We start from the raw sequence: 13,567 nt of genomic DNA, 5'->3' as shown, positions 1-13,567 counted from the left end.
TGCCTGTGCCTCAAAGAGACACCATTGAGGGTTTGTTTAGGTTGGATGAGTTTAGTGGAGTGCTGCTTGGTTTGTTGACATCACTTGACTTTGGATCATATAGAGATGGGTGGAGTCACTCAGGATTGTCTTTGCATGGATTTACAGTTTGTTTTCATCTCTGTGGTATCAGTAATGACGACTCATAACCAACATGGAGTGAACTATTCATCAACTTCAGAGCTCAGACCTGAGCTGGACCTCTGAGAATTACAGAAAGGAGGAAAGAAAGAGGGGGGTGGGGTAACAGAGACAGTAAAAGACAATTAGTGACAGGAAACAACCTTCTGATTAAGAGACTGAAAAAAGGAGAATAGGAATAGACAGGGTGAGCTTGCTCGTTGAGCAGGGGAGGTGGGGTGATGGGCAACTGTACCAAACCGTCTATGAAAGACAAAAAGAAGGTAAGAGCACTTTGCCTCATCTTTGTTAGACTTTGACTTACTGCAGCTTCGTGCCTTTGCTTTTGCGTGTTCACTGCAGTTGGAAAAATGACTATTCTGCATTCATGTGGTTTTCTGTGCTCAACTAAAACATCATAGCAACTTTGATCAATTAATTTTTGGCCTTTGGGAGCAGTATAACAAAATAATTGAAGCTCAAAGGTCAACTCTTATTAGCTGTCAGAGCTTTATGGCCTTAGTTATTTAATCCCTGGATGATCATTTTAATAATTTTATATTCTTGTAAATCTAGTACAGCAAATAAAAGTGTGAAATTGTAGCTCTGCTCGTTTTGAACCTCCTAATATGAAAATAAGAATGCTGATGGTAGTTGCATGAAAAATCACAAAAATATTCAAAACTTTGATCAAGGACACGCTGTGTATCTTTGTTATTGATACAAAGATGTCTGTCAGTAGACCAAACATTCAGCAGAATTAAGTCTGTGAGTGTCAGCAGAATAAGACTTGAAAAGAATGGATACATAAAGAGAAAGGTGAGATTAACACAGTGTTTCACTGAAAGGATAATGCCAGATGTGAGTGGATTGCCTTGGTTTACAGCCATATTCTATCTAATGTTTGCGTGGATTAAAATCTTGTTCCTTGAAAAATATAATGCATTTTTTATATGTGAAGAAAGCCATGAAGACAGTGTTTGAATGAGTGGGCTAACAGCCTGGTCTGCCTTGAAAGGATGCAGTGGAGGGGTCTCTTGAGGGTAGTGTGAGGGCAGTGGGCCAGCAGGGTCTGGAGCCAGAGGGAGAGGAAGATCAGGACGTGAAGGATAAGCCCTTCAAACATCCCATCGGTGTGCTGGTGAAGAACTGCAACATGCTGCACAACATCGTTGGCCCGGCCTGCGTCTTCCTTAAACAGGGCTTTTCACAGACTCTCGTATGTAACACAGTAGACTAAGTTCACATTCGGTGTCCTCACACGGCCCCCCACCCCCTCTCCCCGGTACATCTTTTTCCCCCTCATGTCGATTCATTTTCACCTCCACATCGTCGCTGACCTCTGTGCTCTTCAGTACAGGTCAGGCAAATAAAAAATGTCCTGGCACGGCATATACTCAGAGGGGTCGATCGTTCAGTTCCATGGGAAATTATTGACTGACTCTGTGGAGCTTACTTGCTAATGTGTTTCACAGGGTAATGTAGAGGTCTAGGCTGAATTTCCAACTGGGCAAAGTAGGAAACCACCCTGCATGGGGTCCCAGGAGGTTCACTTCTTGGCCATTTGTTATAGTTGGATTCATAGCAAATTTGACATATTTGTAATACCATGTCAGTTAATAGTACACTTACATGGTGCATAATTCCAAATACATTTTTGTTGAAAAAATATCTCCAGACCGACTGATACACAGAAAACTTTGGGTGGAGTAGTGGTACAGCATGTTGCAGGTTGGTTTCGGGGGTCTCGGGCAACATATAATAACATGTCATGTGTAGTCTGCTGTCTGTGACAGGTACATTAAGGCCACAGTATACTTACACAATACATAAAGAGTAGGACAAAGAGGGTGGAGTCCATGGGTCATTTTTGCAACAGGGTCACGAATACAAAAATGATAAACTGGGCCTGTAGCTTTCTACCTGCCAAATACACAAGATAATCTCATATTAAGGAGCAATACTTATTCAATTTTGTATACATATACAAGAATTAATTTTTTGTCAGTGTGTGTGTCCCATTTTAAAGTCCCTTATTGACAAATTAGATGATCACACTGTAATTAAGTTTGAACAGACTGAAGGCATTGTGTATATAGTTTGTTGTGTGAAAAATAACTGCAGGCTTCATCAGCACAACCACAGTAAATAAAATGATATTTGTCTGTCATTGTTCTCTCTATTTAGAAATCCCAGGTTGTGAGCAGGTTTGCGTGCAAACCTGAGTATGTTCCAGCTTGTATATGGATATACAGTATGTGTGCATTTATGTCTGAACAGTGCACATGTGTCAACTAAACCTCCCAAATCTCCTAATCTCCAGATATTTGTTGCCTGGCAACATCCCATAAATAATCTGGTCACCCCTGTAATTTATGTTACATTGTCTGCTCATATATGTCATAATGCTGCATACAATTGAATCCATATAAATTTAGACACAGTTTTTCATTATAAAATACACTGGGTTTGTATGTCCAATACAGCTTACTGTACGACCACAGAACACGGTCACTGAATCCCCATCACTTCTCTACAGTTGTAAATTATGTAGAAATGTGATGATAATACATGGACTGTGCTCTGAACAATTTCAATGCCAAAAAAAGGTCCATTAATCAAAAATGTTGGCCAAACATCTCTGAGTAAGCCTCAGTAAAATGTTTGTTTAAGTTTATATTTTCCACTCATTATTCATTTCCTGTCACATGTTGTTTGGTCTTAATTTCTTACTTGCTCAGTTTGTCCTCATAACATGACAAAGATGTGTGTGCTTGGATGGTTGTCTGGGCGTTGCTGCAATGTTGTTTCTGTAAGTCTATTTGTGTTTATTTTTGTGTAGTATGCCAAACATGTGTGGCTTTGAGTTGTGAGTGTGTGAGAAAGAGGTTTTGTACTGTAAGGAAAGAGAATCTAACGTGTGCCACTGCTTCATCCAACAGGACAGGGAGCTGAGACCGGAGGAGATTGATGGTAAAATTACTTGTCTGCCGCATTGTGTTTGTGCTTTACAACATCTTACTGTGACAGCCTTCTCACAAAACATTAACATGTATGTTTTCAGAGCTCCGTGAGGCCTTTGTGGAGTTTGATAAACACAAGGACGGCTACATCAGGCATAGAGACCTGGGAGAGTGCATGAGGACCATGGGATACATGCCCACGGAGATGGAGCTCATCGAACTGAGCCAGCAGATCTGTGAGTGGGATAGAAAGAATAGAAAAGAGCAAGACCAGGAAAGAAAGAACAAAACATGAATCAGTAAGAGAGACTATGCTAACTATGAGTTTAAAGATGTATTGCGACAATAGTAGAATTGTTAGTTTGTTAGCTAACCCTAACCCTGGTGAAGGGATGAGGGGATGGAGGGTTGAGGGTTGAAGGGTTGGAGGGATGAAGGGTACGGGGAGGGGGATGAAGGGATGAGGGTGAAGGGGTAAGGGATGAAAGAATCAGGGTGCCAGTTGGATGGATGGAGGCGCAGGATGCTGTACCAATCTCATGGTGGGTATAGGGAGGGAACCAGTGTGGGGTAAGACTCTGTTAGAAAGGCTTTGGGAGGGAGGTATGTGAGAACTGAGACAAAAGGGAGAGGAGAGGATAAGGTGTGACTTAAGTACTTAGTGTGGAAATAAGAGGGGTATGAGGCATGGTCTCTGTTCTCGAACTTAGTTATAAAACTTAATCAAGAGAAGAAAGGGAACTGAATAGAAGAAGAACAAGACAGATCAGCAAAGCCAAACAAACTAGTTGGTAGCAGGAACTACATGGGTGACTAATGTCACACAAAACACAATCACTTATATATACAGTTAATGCAATTGATTTGCAATCATCTCTTGAAGTAATTTCATGCAGTTATGTGTACAAAAGAAGAAATCCTTGATAATCAAAGAGTAGTGATTAATGTCTAGTTCAGCAGTAAATCTGAAATAACTTTGTGCCATGCAGGTGGAGGTAAATTGGACTTTGAAGACTTTGTGGAGCTGATGGGACCCAAAATGCTGGCAGAGACAGCGGACATGATCGGAGTGAAAGAACTGCGGGACGCATTCAAAGAGGTCAAGATATTCATATTGTTACTTAAAGCTGCACTTAACAATATTTTTATATTGACAATGGATCAAATAAAGAGGATCATTCATAATGATGAACACAGTGACAGTTATCATCAACTCTGTAGTTCCCCTTCACTCAATTTCAGTCTACTCTTTTAGTCCTTCAGGGCTGTCAGCCTGGTTTCTAGCTACATAATTTAACATACTGGAGCATTTAGCAGCTGAAGAGCCAGATATGTCTCTAAGGAGTATTTGACGACCAAAACAGAACTGAAACAAGAGTTGCTCCGTATCCGTTGGATGTGTAAACAAGCAACTGTTAACCAACAGGTTAACCATATGTCAGGGTCAGTGTTTACAGCTTGTTTCTGCTGCCCCCAGGTGGCCATTATCACAGGCTTAAACCTCTACATGAAGAATTTGAAAATGTCTTTTGTCATTAATGTGACCAAATTCACCAAAATTCCACTCAGTGCATCATGTAACGTGATCATCAGTGTCCCTCTTCCTCTCTTTGTGATCCAGTTTGACTCTAATGGTGACGGTCAGATAAGTTTAACTGAGCTGCGTGAGGCCATGAAGAAGCTGATGGGGGAACAAGTGACCAACAGAGAGATAAATGAGATCCTTCGAGATGTTGATCTCAACGGAGATGGTTTGGTGGACTTTGAGGGTAAGACAGAGATTCCTTTGCCATTACAGGATCTCTTAAGCAGCCAAATTCATTGTCATTATTTTCCCTCTCATTCCTTTCTCCTCTTTTTTCAGAGTTTGTGCGAATGATGTCACGCTGATCGGCCCAAGCTGCCCTCATGTCAGATGGACAGGCAGACATTATGCAACTGCTGGAAAAGAAAACATGCATTCAGAATTTTATTTTTATATTAAATCTTTGAAAAAGGCAAAAAAAAATAAAAATCTTTGAATAGTCTCTACAACTTGATTTCACGTCTGAACTTGCAGTGCTACACACATAAAGAATTTAAGCAGCTATAAAACATATCAAGAGCTTCATAGACCACATGTATGACTTTGTGTTTTTTAGATGTATTTTTATATATCAGTGTTTGTCCTTTGAGTGTAAATTCTTGTTTGTAAAACTGTCTTAATTCTTTTTTAATTAAAGAAATGTACAAAAACTGCATGAATGGACACATTCTTCAAACCGGGTAAACTTGTGGGGGATGTGACAAACAATTACATTGTCAAAGAAACAATTGATGAACAGCACACACTGACTGTCAGACGCTTTGTTGAATCATCATTGTGCAAAAGCTTGAGCTTGGCGAAGATTCAACACGAACACGCACTGGCAGTGCTGCAATAAACATAGTGTGTATAGGAAAATATTAGAGTGACTAAGTGTTCCTAAACAAGTTAGGAAGCATGCATAAACATCGTATTGTGCTGTTAAAAACGTAAACAAAAAGGTTTTATTAATTGAAATCTGATCATTGTGACAGAAAGTATTACATTATTTATAGATAATGATCTTGAATGGATAATAATATAAATGTGGTCAGATTCTGCTTTAACTTGAGGGCTGCTGTTGGTATTTTTTGCCCTCCAAGGTTAAAGGTTTATGTGATACATCTGAATATTGTTGTTATTAGTGTTAAACCATATTTACAGTAAGAATAGAGGCGCTTGATATATGTTGTAGTTGCTCTTTTTGGCAAACTGCTACACTGCATCAACAATAAGGATTCTCAACATAGCTTATTTGCCCACATCATAGGCTGTTTACTACAATTATAATGCCAACTTGGGCCTCTGGATGGTTAGACCACTGACTCAGTTCTTTGAGCAATTTCTGAGAAACAAGACTGAATGAGAAAACACAAAACAGTTAATTCAACCATAGAAAAATGTGCCGAAAAAATTCAAATGATAAAATGATTTTTGCTGTAGCTTGAACTCCAGGTTGATATCACATTTAATCTTCCTTTTTTGCAGCCTTTTTTGTGTTTTTTTTATATCATTTATTTATTTTTAATTGTTTTTTATTATTAAATTGGGTAAATGTGAGAGATATGTCTAATTAAATGTCAGCCGGAGAGGTGTGTTGGTGTCTGTGATTGACAGCAGCCGACAGGGTAACAAACAATAGACTGGCTGGGTAAGGGTTAGGGTTAGGTTAGGGTTTGGCAGGGCCTAAGTCCTGCCAAAAGTCACGCAATGGCAGACGGTGTGTTGTTAGTGGTTGTACTGAAGAGCAATGACCACACCTGCATCTAACTGGACAGAAGTGACATTTGCTGGAATGACAACACGCTGTTTAGTGATATGTAGGCTGTAGCAGAAAGAAAAAAAAGATTAGTTGGACTTCAAATTATTTTACAAAAAATATTTATTTTAATTGGTACCGTTTAAAAAATGTCTCATTACAATATTCATATTAAAATAAAGAAAATTCATATATAGCATGAAAAAATTCTTCTTGTTTCCAAATAATTCAAATAAATTAATTTCAATTACTTTTTACAATTAATTTAATTGTAGCTTTATATCTCTGTACAAGAGAGTTTTTTGCCCTGTTTTGCCTTATGAGACCACTACATTGTTATTTGGAGTGAATGTGCAGATGTTTTATTTTTAATTCAAAATAGAAATAAGGCTGAATTCAGCAGATATATTTAGATGGGTCCCGTTGCTGTCTTGTAAAGCTTGTCTGTTATGGGATCCACATTGTCATTACATTTGTCAAATGATTAGCATCACAATGCTGGAACGGCCCTGCTGGCCAGCTTGCTCTTTTTCTAAACACTAGATGATTCAGAGGTTTTTTGAGGCTGACTGTGCAGCTTTATACAAACCCCATTTAGCATTAACACAATAAGATTGTTCATCACATCCAGATCTTTACATTTTGTTTTGCTGATATTTTGTTTCTATGTTTCATTTTCATTAATCCAATTCTTCTTTTTACTGTTTGGTTAATTAACATTTTCATTCTGGTGGTTTTTCATCAATAAGCAACAACAACAACAACATCTTTGAAATCAAGATTTTCCTTTTTATTGAAAACTTGGCCAGGATTCTGTACAGCAGAGAGGGTGTGCAATGCACAGGGGCAAGAAGACGGGGGTCAGGGGGCTGTAGGAACTCAGTTTCCCATGGTGCATTATACCCTGAGCTGAGAATCGTGTGTTAAACAGCGAGAGGTGTCTTGTTTCCTCTTTGGTGTCTCAGAGGACTGGAGGGGAATGAAGTGAGGGACTAAAAAAAGGGAGAAAAGGGGGGAAAGCGAAGCTCAGCCCATAGGGGAGAAAGAGAAAAATAGAGACAGAGAGGAATGGAGGGTGGTCCAGCTGGTCCTTCCACTGAGGTGTTGTCTCCGATTTCAGGGGCACATCTAGATCCTCACCCATCCCCTCACTGTTAGATCATAGACCATTTAAAGTACATCTCTCCCCCTTTCCCTCTTCCTCCGCCCCTCTCCCTCACTTCCGCTCTTCCTCTTTCTCTCCTTCCCTGAGCCTCACTTGCTGGCCATGGTGTAGCAGCCCTGTTGGTGCCACTGCATGTCACGGATACGCCTCACGGACTGGAACTGAGGATGGCGGGCACCGTACTCGTTGAAGTGCCTGAATTCACCCTTCTCCAGCAGGTACTGGCTGCCACGGTATCCAGGGAACTGGTATCCCACCCAGCTAGAAAAAAGAGGAAACATGTCAGTATGGCATTTACTATTTTAAAATAGAGGACAACATCTCAGCTTGATGTTTGAGCTGCTAGAGGTAAAAGACACTCACGTTCCGCAGCTGACACTGATGCTGCCAACTCTGTCGGTGAATCCGTAAGAGAACAGGCTAGGAACATCATCGTCCATGATCTCCATCTTGCGGCCCTTGAACTCTCCGACCTCGTACAGGCAGATCTTGTGCTTCTCGGGGTCCTGTTGGAGAGAAAATCTTGTTTAGAGAAGAGTTTAACGCAAGAGAGAAAGGGAAACTTGTAATAGAGGAGTAACAGATTTCTTTTTTACCATTTTGACGGGCCTGAAGGACAGCAGGTAGTCGTTCTTCTGGCAGTTGCTCCAGGAGTCCCAGCGAGGATACTCGCCCTTCTCCAGGATGTACATCTCACCACAGAAGTTCATCTGCTCGAAGCCCACGAAGCTGCAGATAAGAAAGCGTTATGAAGCATCCATGCAAAGATACCAGGATGAAATGTGAAAATGCTCTCTTCTTTTTAGGGAGACACTTACGGTCCACACTCAACACGCAGGGAACGAACGCGGTCCATGCCCAGCTCACACACATTCATGCACTCGTTGCTGATCTCGATCATGCGACCCTGGAAGTTCTCCTGGTCGAACACGTACATCTGCGGGGGACAAATGCACACAAATGAATCAGTACAACAACAACAGCAGCGGGTCTGTGATATTGTAAAACTAAATATATCCAAGTGATATGAGCCAGTATTATCTCTATCTGTAGCAGCAGTTCCATGAGAGAGACACCCACCTTGTAGGCCATCATTCCTGTCTCAGACTTCTTGCTCTGAGCGGCCTTGCCGTCAGTCTGGGAAGAGGTCTTGGACTTATCTCCACTGGACATGATTACTGGGTGGAAAGAGAGAAAAAAACACTGTGAGAGGGGAAAGTGACAAATCTAACCTGTATTAACTGGTGTAATGGTGTTCAGAAAACGAAAAGATGGAGGAAAGATTAACGATGTAGAAATATAAAAAAGTGTATAGAGTAATCTATAGAGAGGAATCAGGCTTTTCCTCTTGTTTTCTACACACACCTGAAGGCACACAGTATGCGTGTGTGTGTACCTTACCTGTCTGTGTGTGCGATGCCTACGCTGAGCCTCACTCAGAATGTGTATGGCTCGGAGTGCGCCCCTCCCTTTTATACGCTGGCGCCCACAGGAGAGGGATTATGGAGAGAGAAACAAACCTGCTGAGGTCAGAGACATGAGACAAAAGAAACCCCGCATCATCAGGGAAGGACGGGCAGAGGGGACAGGCGGTGGCAGAGGAGGAGTGACAGAATTTCGAGCACAGACTGAAGTCCAATTTCAAACAGGACTGACGAGAGTCAAGTTCCTACAATCAACTTTTAGAAGTAGTTAGTGCAGTGATTCTCAAACCTTTTCATGTCAAGGAACCCTAATTAGACACAAATTAGACCATGGACCCCCATTTGATAAAATTTTGTCCCAGGGTCCTCCATCTGATAAGATTTTTGCTTTTAGGTGTTGAATTACAGAAAGTGTATGAAACCCATGACCAAAATAGTGATAGTCTGTTATTGTGTTACTTAGGGATGGAATTATAGTGAAAATAAATGATTCCCCTCTTTTGCTGGGGACCCCCTAAACCTTCTTAAGGACTCCAGGGGGTCCACAGACCCCACTTTGAGAAAGAGTTAGTGAACTTTAAACCATGGAAACTTCAGTCCTATATTTAAGATTCTTTCTTCTCATTGCCTGATTCACTTATTTCATATCATTATTTGAATAATACCCTTAAACAGGTTTGACTGTGGTGACATAGAAACATTTGTGTTGTGTATAGTGAATTATTCAGTTGTGGCGTTGTGGCATTGTGGCGTCAAACTTCTGGCAAACTATCTAATTATGTGGCGAGGTGTCATGAGGTGTAACATGTTCTGATCCAGATAATGACAGTAAGCTTTGCATTCACATTCCTACTTAAAGTCAGAGTTATCCAACCTTTTTCAAGTCCAGGACCCCAAAATATAGAGCCATCTGATTCCTGTTTGATGTAGATGATAGTGACTCTCAACAAACCCAATCTGAGGAGATCAATTGTGTTGGTGGAGTGATTGAAGTTTACTGTGGGGCAATCTACATCAAACTGATGTCTGTCAGTGCACAAATGTCTCTGGAGCTTTTCAGGACTACACTTTATTAAAGTTTTCATGAAGCTAAATCATTTACCTGGTTTGTGCACACAGGTGTACCTGCACGAGGAGACAGTGTGGCGATGTCATTGTGTGACTGGAGGGAAACATTTAACTTTCACTATTCCTCTAATATTTTTATATACACCATGGATACAGACCCACCCAGCTCTCTCGTCCTGTATCCCCCCACGGTGCCTCTCTGCTCCGCCGTTAATCCCCACATTCTCCATCCCGATCCCGGCCCTTTGTGCCGACGCACGCGCTTGACTGCTGACCGGGGTCCGAACATACCGGAGCGCCTTTGTTCCAGAGCCCCGGCAGTACTATAGGATCTGCTGAGCTAGTCGCCCGGGCACGACAACAGCATCCAGCGACCACGGAGCATCACCGGGAGCGCGCCTCGCTGCAGCTAAATGGGACTTGTTGCACGGTCCTGGTCGGAGCCGTGAACGCGCATTCGAAGGCACGCTCCCCGGGCTCCCATATAAAACTGAAGCGCCAGGTTCTCTCAAAGCTCTACGCGAGGCAGGCGGTAGGCGCGTACCACTCCCAAGCTCTTCCATTAAGTGCCAATCTAGGTAAGGTTGCATCTCTGCTTTCAACTCAGCTCAGAGACACATAGACAGGGTCACTGACGGAAACTGAAAACCAAAAGCACAAAAACAGTCTTGTACTTCATATTTCACATTTTTTGAAAAAAAAAAAAGAAGCTGAATACATGATAATTGAAAAACTACATTTGACACTAATTTAGTAAAACATGCAACATACAGTTAAGTATTGTCTTGTGGTATGATTCAGGAGACTTAAAGACCTTTTATGTCCTACATTGTCTTATTTCCCAAACTTCCATGTGTTTTTCTTTACATCTGTCCTAATGTTCCGACTCAGGAGTAAAGATGTACAGAACTACAAGGTCCCCAATGATGCAGCCTCTGGTCAACTCAGGAATGGGCGTGGCCCCTTTCTTCAAGGTAAACACGTTAAAGTGGATGCAAGATTTCTTATTTTTACATAATCTGTGTGTCTCTATGTGGATTAATTTCCCTCCTCATACTCAATTCCTGCTGCTGTCTGGCTCTCTGCTTCTCCAGGTGACCGTGTTCGAGCAGGAGCATTTCCAGGGAAAGTGCCTGGAGTTCACCTCCGAGTGCTGCAACATCCAGGAGTGTGGTCTGGATAACATCCGCTCCATCAGGGTGGAGAGTGGAGCGTAAGTCTCACAAAGTTTGTTTCTGTTTTCTGGTTTAAAAAAAAAAAAAATACAGAAATGGGACTGTAGAAAAAATCAGGGTCAGTTTTCATCTTCATGAAACACACAGATCAGCTGAGTCAAAGACCATCACTATCCATCAATCACAATAGAGAGAGCAGCTGGAGTTGACAACAGATGTGGAGTATTTATGGGAAACTGTGGTATAAAATCTGAAAGAAGTCCCTAATATTTTGCTTATTCTCATATATATATAGATATATCTATATATCTATATATATATTGTACTTAAGTAGGAAAAATATGTCCTAATTTTCAAAAAGTTCTGCATTAACTTTGGAAAAACTACTTTTAAATGGTTATACAGTAATGTCTGTGGATCAGCATGTAAACAGCCTCCTCTCTCTCTCTCTCTCTCTCCCTCTCTATGTGCAGCTGGGTTGGTTTTGAGCACCATGACTTCCAGGGCCAGCAGTTCATCCTGGAGAGAGGAGAGTACCCCCACTGGGACTCCTACAGTGGATCCCTCTCCTACCACGTGGAGCGTCTCATGTCTCTGCGCCCCATCTACTGCGCTGTGAGTACATCCTCACAGTCTGTTTGTGAGCGGAAGAGAGAGCAGAAAGACAAAAAAATGAAGTGTTCATGATTTTAGTGTCTAGCTGACAGCTGTTTCTCTGCCGCCCGCAGTCCCACCAGAGCAGCCGCATGGTCATCTTCGAGAAGGAGAACTTCATGGGCCGCAGCGTGGAGGTCTGTGACGACTACCCCTCTCTGCAGGCTATGGGCTGGATGATGCCTGAAGTGGGCTCCATGCATGTCCAGTGTGGCGCGTAAGTTACTGTGAATCTGATTGTGAAAACAGAAAGCTCCAAGCATGTACAAAATCCTCAATCTGTCACAGCATCTTGTCTAGCTCCTAAAATAGTCCCGCTAACCCTTGTGGCTCTATGTCCCCCTCCCACAGCTTTGTGTGCTACCAGTACCCTGGCTACAGGGGCCAGCAGTACATCATGGAGTGTGAGAGACACAGTGGAGACTACCAGCACTGGAGGAACTGGGGCTCCCACTGCCAGACCCCCCAGATCCAGTCCATCAGGCGTATCCAGCACTAAGAGGACAGGCTGAGACAGAGGCCACGGCCCACGGACAGCAGCTCCCCTCGACTCCCCCTCTCCCTTCTACCCGTAATCCCCTTTCTTTCTTTTCTTTCTTCAACTTTTTCCTTCCTCATGACTTGAGCCACAACAGCCGCCCCAACTCAACACCACCACATTACAGCCGCTGCCAAAGTGTGATAAGAGACAATATCGCACTGTTAAAGCACAGGGAAACACACAGTCCATACACACACATGCCGACATAACTGACACTCACAGTGTCTTTTTACTTGGTTGGAGGTCGCTACACACTCACATGCAAACACACACCTGCGCTGTATTCTCACCTGAGAGGAGCGAGGAGCAGAGCAGCCGCTCAGCGTGCTGGGGTCAAACTGAGGGGAGATGAAGCTCCAAAATGGCATCAAGGGAAACCTCCCCGACTACAGCCATGCTGAGCGCACTGTGCTGCAGCTCAGATGTGCTTTGTTGTTGTGTGTAGGAGGTTGATCCACAGGTTGATAACTAATAAACTCATTTCACTTCAAATATGTGTGCTGTATTATTTCTATGTGTGTTTGTGATTTCACTGCACTGAGAATTATGTATGGTGACTTACTTAGAAACACAAATACATAAATGAAGTGTCCACTTATTTCTTCATCTCTTTAATATGAAACACACTTGTAGACTCTAAACATGCCTTTAAAACTGAGCATAACAGTTGTGATTGGCTGGAGGGTTTCAATAGTGACAAATTTCACAGCGATGGAAAAAAAAAACTTGGTGTGGTTTGCAAACTTTCCTTGGTTTTGAAACTTGTGAAATCTAAAATTCACACCACACAGCCACTGTTCTCTATAAACTAGGATGGAACAACACATTTTTTACAGCTGCCTTTCATCTCAGGTGTTAAGTGATGCTTAAAACCTGAAAATGAAGCCAGGTGGTCATATCTGCCAAACTAATTTAAGGTGCTAAATTATAGAGGCCGCATGCACTGTAAAGGAAAGTTGGGATGGATTAAAACATAGGTTTAGGATGTTGGAAAAACATCATACAGTTATAAACAGTTATTTTTCAAGTGAATACTCTAACTGAACTGCTCGGCTAGTGTTGTTTTCAACACTCGACAGTTCAACTTTGCTCAAC

The 13,567-nt window shown here is 42.1% G+C and overlaps 3 protein-coding genes across 3 annotated transcripts; 2 read left to right on the top strand and 1 right to left on the bottom strand.

Annotated features, from left to right (window-relative positions):
* The first annotated feature begins 401 nt into the window (after nucleotides 1–401).
* cabp2b (calcium binding protein 2b) lies at nucleotides 402–5,012 on the top strand. Its single transcript, XM_062425829.1, has 6 exons — nucleotides 402–443; nucleotides 3,102–3,132; nucleotides 3,224–3,358; nucleotides 4,112–4,221; nucleotides 4,744–4,891; nucleotides 4,987–5,012. The coding sequence occupies exons 1-6, from the start codon at nucleotides 402–404 to the stop codon at nucleotides 5,010–5,012; spliced, it is 492 nt and encodes a 163-aa protein (XP_062281813.1).
* A 2,687-nt stretch (nucleotides 5,013–7,699) lies between these two features.
* crybb1l1 (crystallin, beta B1, like 1) lies at nucleotides 7,700–8,783 on the bottom strand. The gene is made up of 5 exons (XM_062425486.1): nucleotides 8,691–8,783; nucleotides 8,429–8,547; nucleotides 8,207–8,339; nucleotides 7,974–8,116; nucleotides 7,700–7,871 (listed from the first exon to the last, which is right to left on the bottom strand). Exons 1-5 carry the CDS (start codon nucleotides 8,781–8,783, stop codon nucleotides 7,700–7,702), a joined length of 660 nt encoding a protein of 219 aa, XP_062281470.1.
* Nucleotides 8,784–11,001: 2,218 nt separating this feature from the next.
* On the top strand, nucleotides 11,002–12,858 carry cryba1l1 (crystallin, beta A1, like 1). The gene is made up of 5 exons (XM_062425612.1): nucleotides 11,002–11,076; nucleotides 11,197–11,315; nucleotides 11,751–11,892; nucleotides 12,006–12,148; nucleotides 12,283–12,858. Exons 1-5 carry the CDS (start codon nucleotides 11,002–11,004, stop codon nucleotides 12,428–12,430), a joined length of 627 nt encoding a protein of 208 aa, XP_062281596.1. The 3' UTR covers nucleotides 12,431–12,858.
* The last annotated feature ends 709 nt before the right edge of the window (nucleotides 12,859–13,567 follow it).

Source organism: Scomber scombrus, chromosome 9, assembly GCF_963691925.1.
Source record: "Scomber scombrus chromosome 9, fScoSco1.1, whole genome shotgun sequence".
NCBI lineage: Eukaryota > Metazoa > Chordata > Actinopteri > Scombriformes > Scombridae > Scomber > Scomber scombrus.
This window is presented reverse-complemented; position numbering and strand designations above follow the sequence as displayed.

Coding starts and splice junctions, on each gene's coding strand:
- cabp2b (XM_062425829.1), top strand. CDS start 402: ATGGGCAACTGTACCAAACCGTCTATGAAAGACAAAAAGAAG. Junction 3,359..4,111: donor CGAACTGAGCCAGCAGATCT/GTGAGTGGGATA, acceptor TGTGCCATGCAG/GTGGAGGTAAATTGGACTTT. Junction 4,222..4,743: donor TGCGGGACGCATTCAAAGAG/GTCAAGATATTC, acceptor TTTGTGATCCAG/TTTGACTCTAATGGTGACGG.
- crybb1l1 (XM_062425486.1), bottom strand. CDS start 8,783: ATGTCCAGTGGAGATAAGTCCAAGACCTCTTCCCAGACTGACGGCAAG. Junction 8,340..8,428: donor CTGCGTGTTGAGTGTGGACC/GTAAGTGTCTCC, acceptor TCTTATCTGCAG/CTTCGTGGGCTTCGAGCAGA. Junction 8,117..8,206: donor CCTTCAGGCCCGTCAAAATG/GTAAAAAAGAAA, acceptor TCTCTCCAACAG/GACCCCGAGAAGCACAAGAT.
- cryba1l1 (XM_062425612.1), top strand. CDS start 11,002: ATGTACAGAACTACAAGGTCCCCAATGATGCAGCCTCTGGTCAACTCA. Junction 11,077..11,196: donor GCGTGGCCCCTTTCTTCAAG/GTAAACACGTTA, acceptor CTGCTTCTCCAG/GTGACCGTGTTCGAGCAGGA. Junction 12,149..12,282: donor ATGCATGTCCAGTGTGGCGC/GTAAGTTACTGT, acceptor CCCCTCCCACAG/CTTTGTGTGCTACCAGTACC.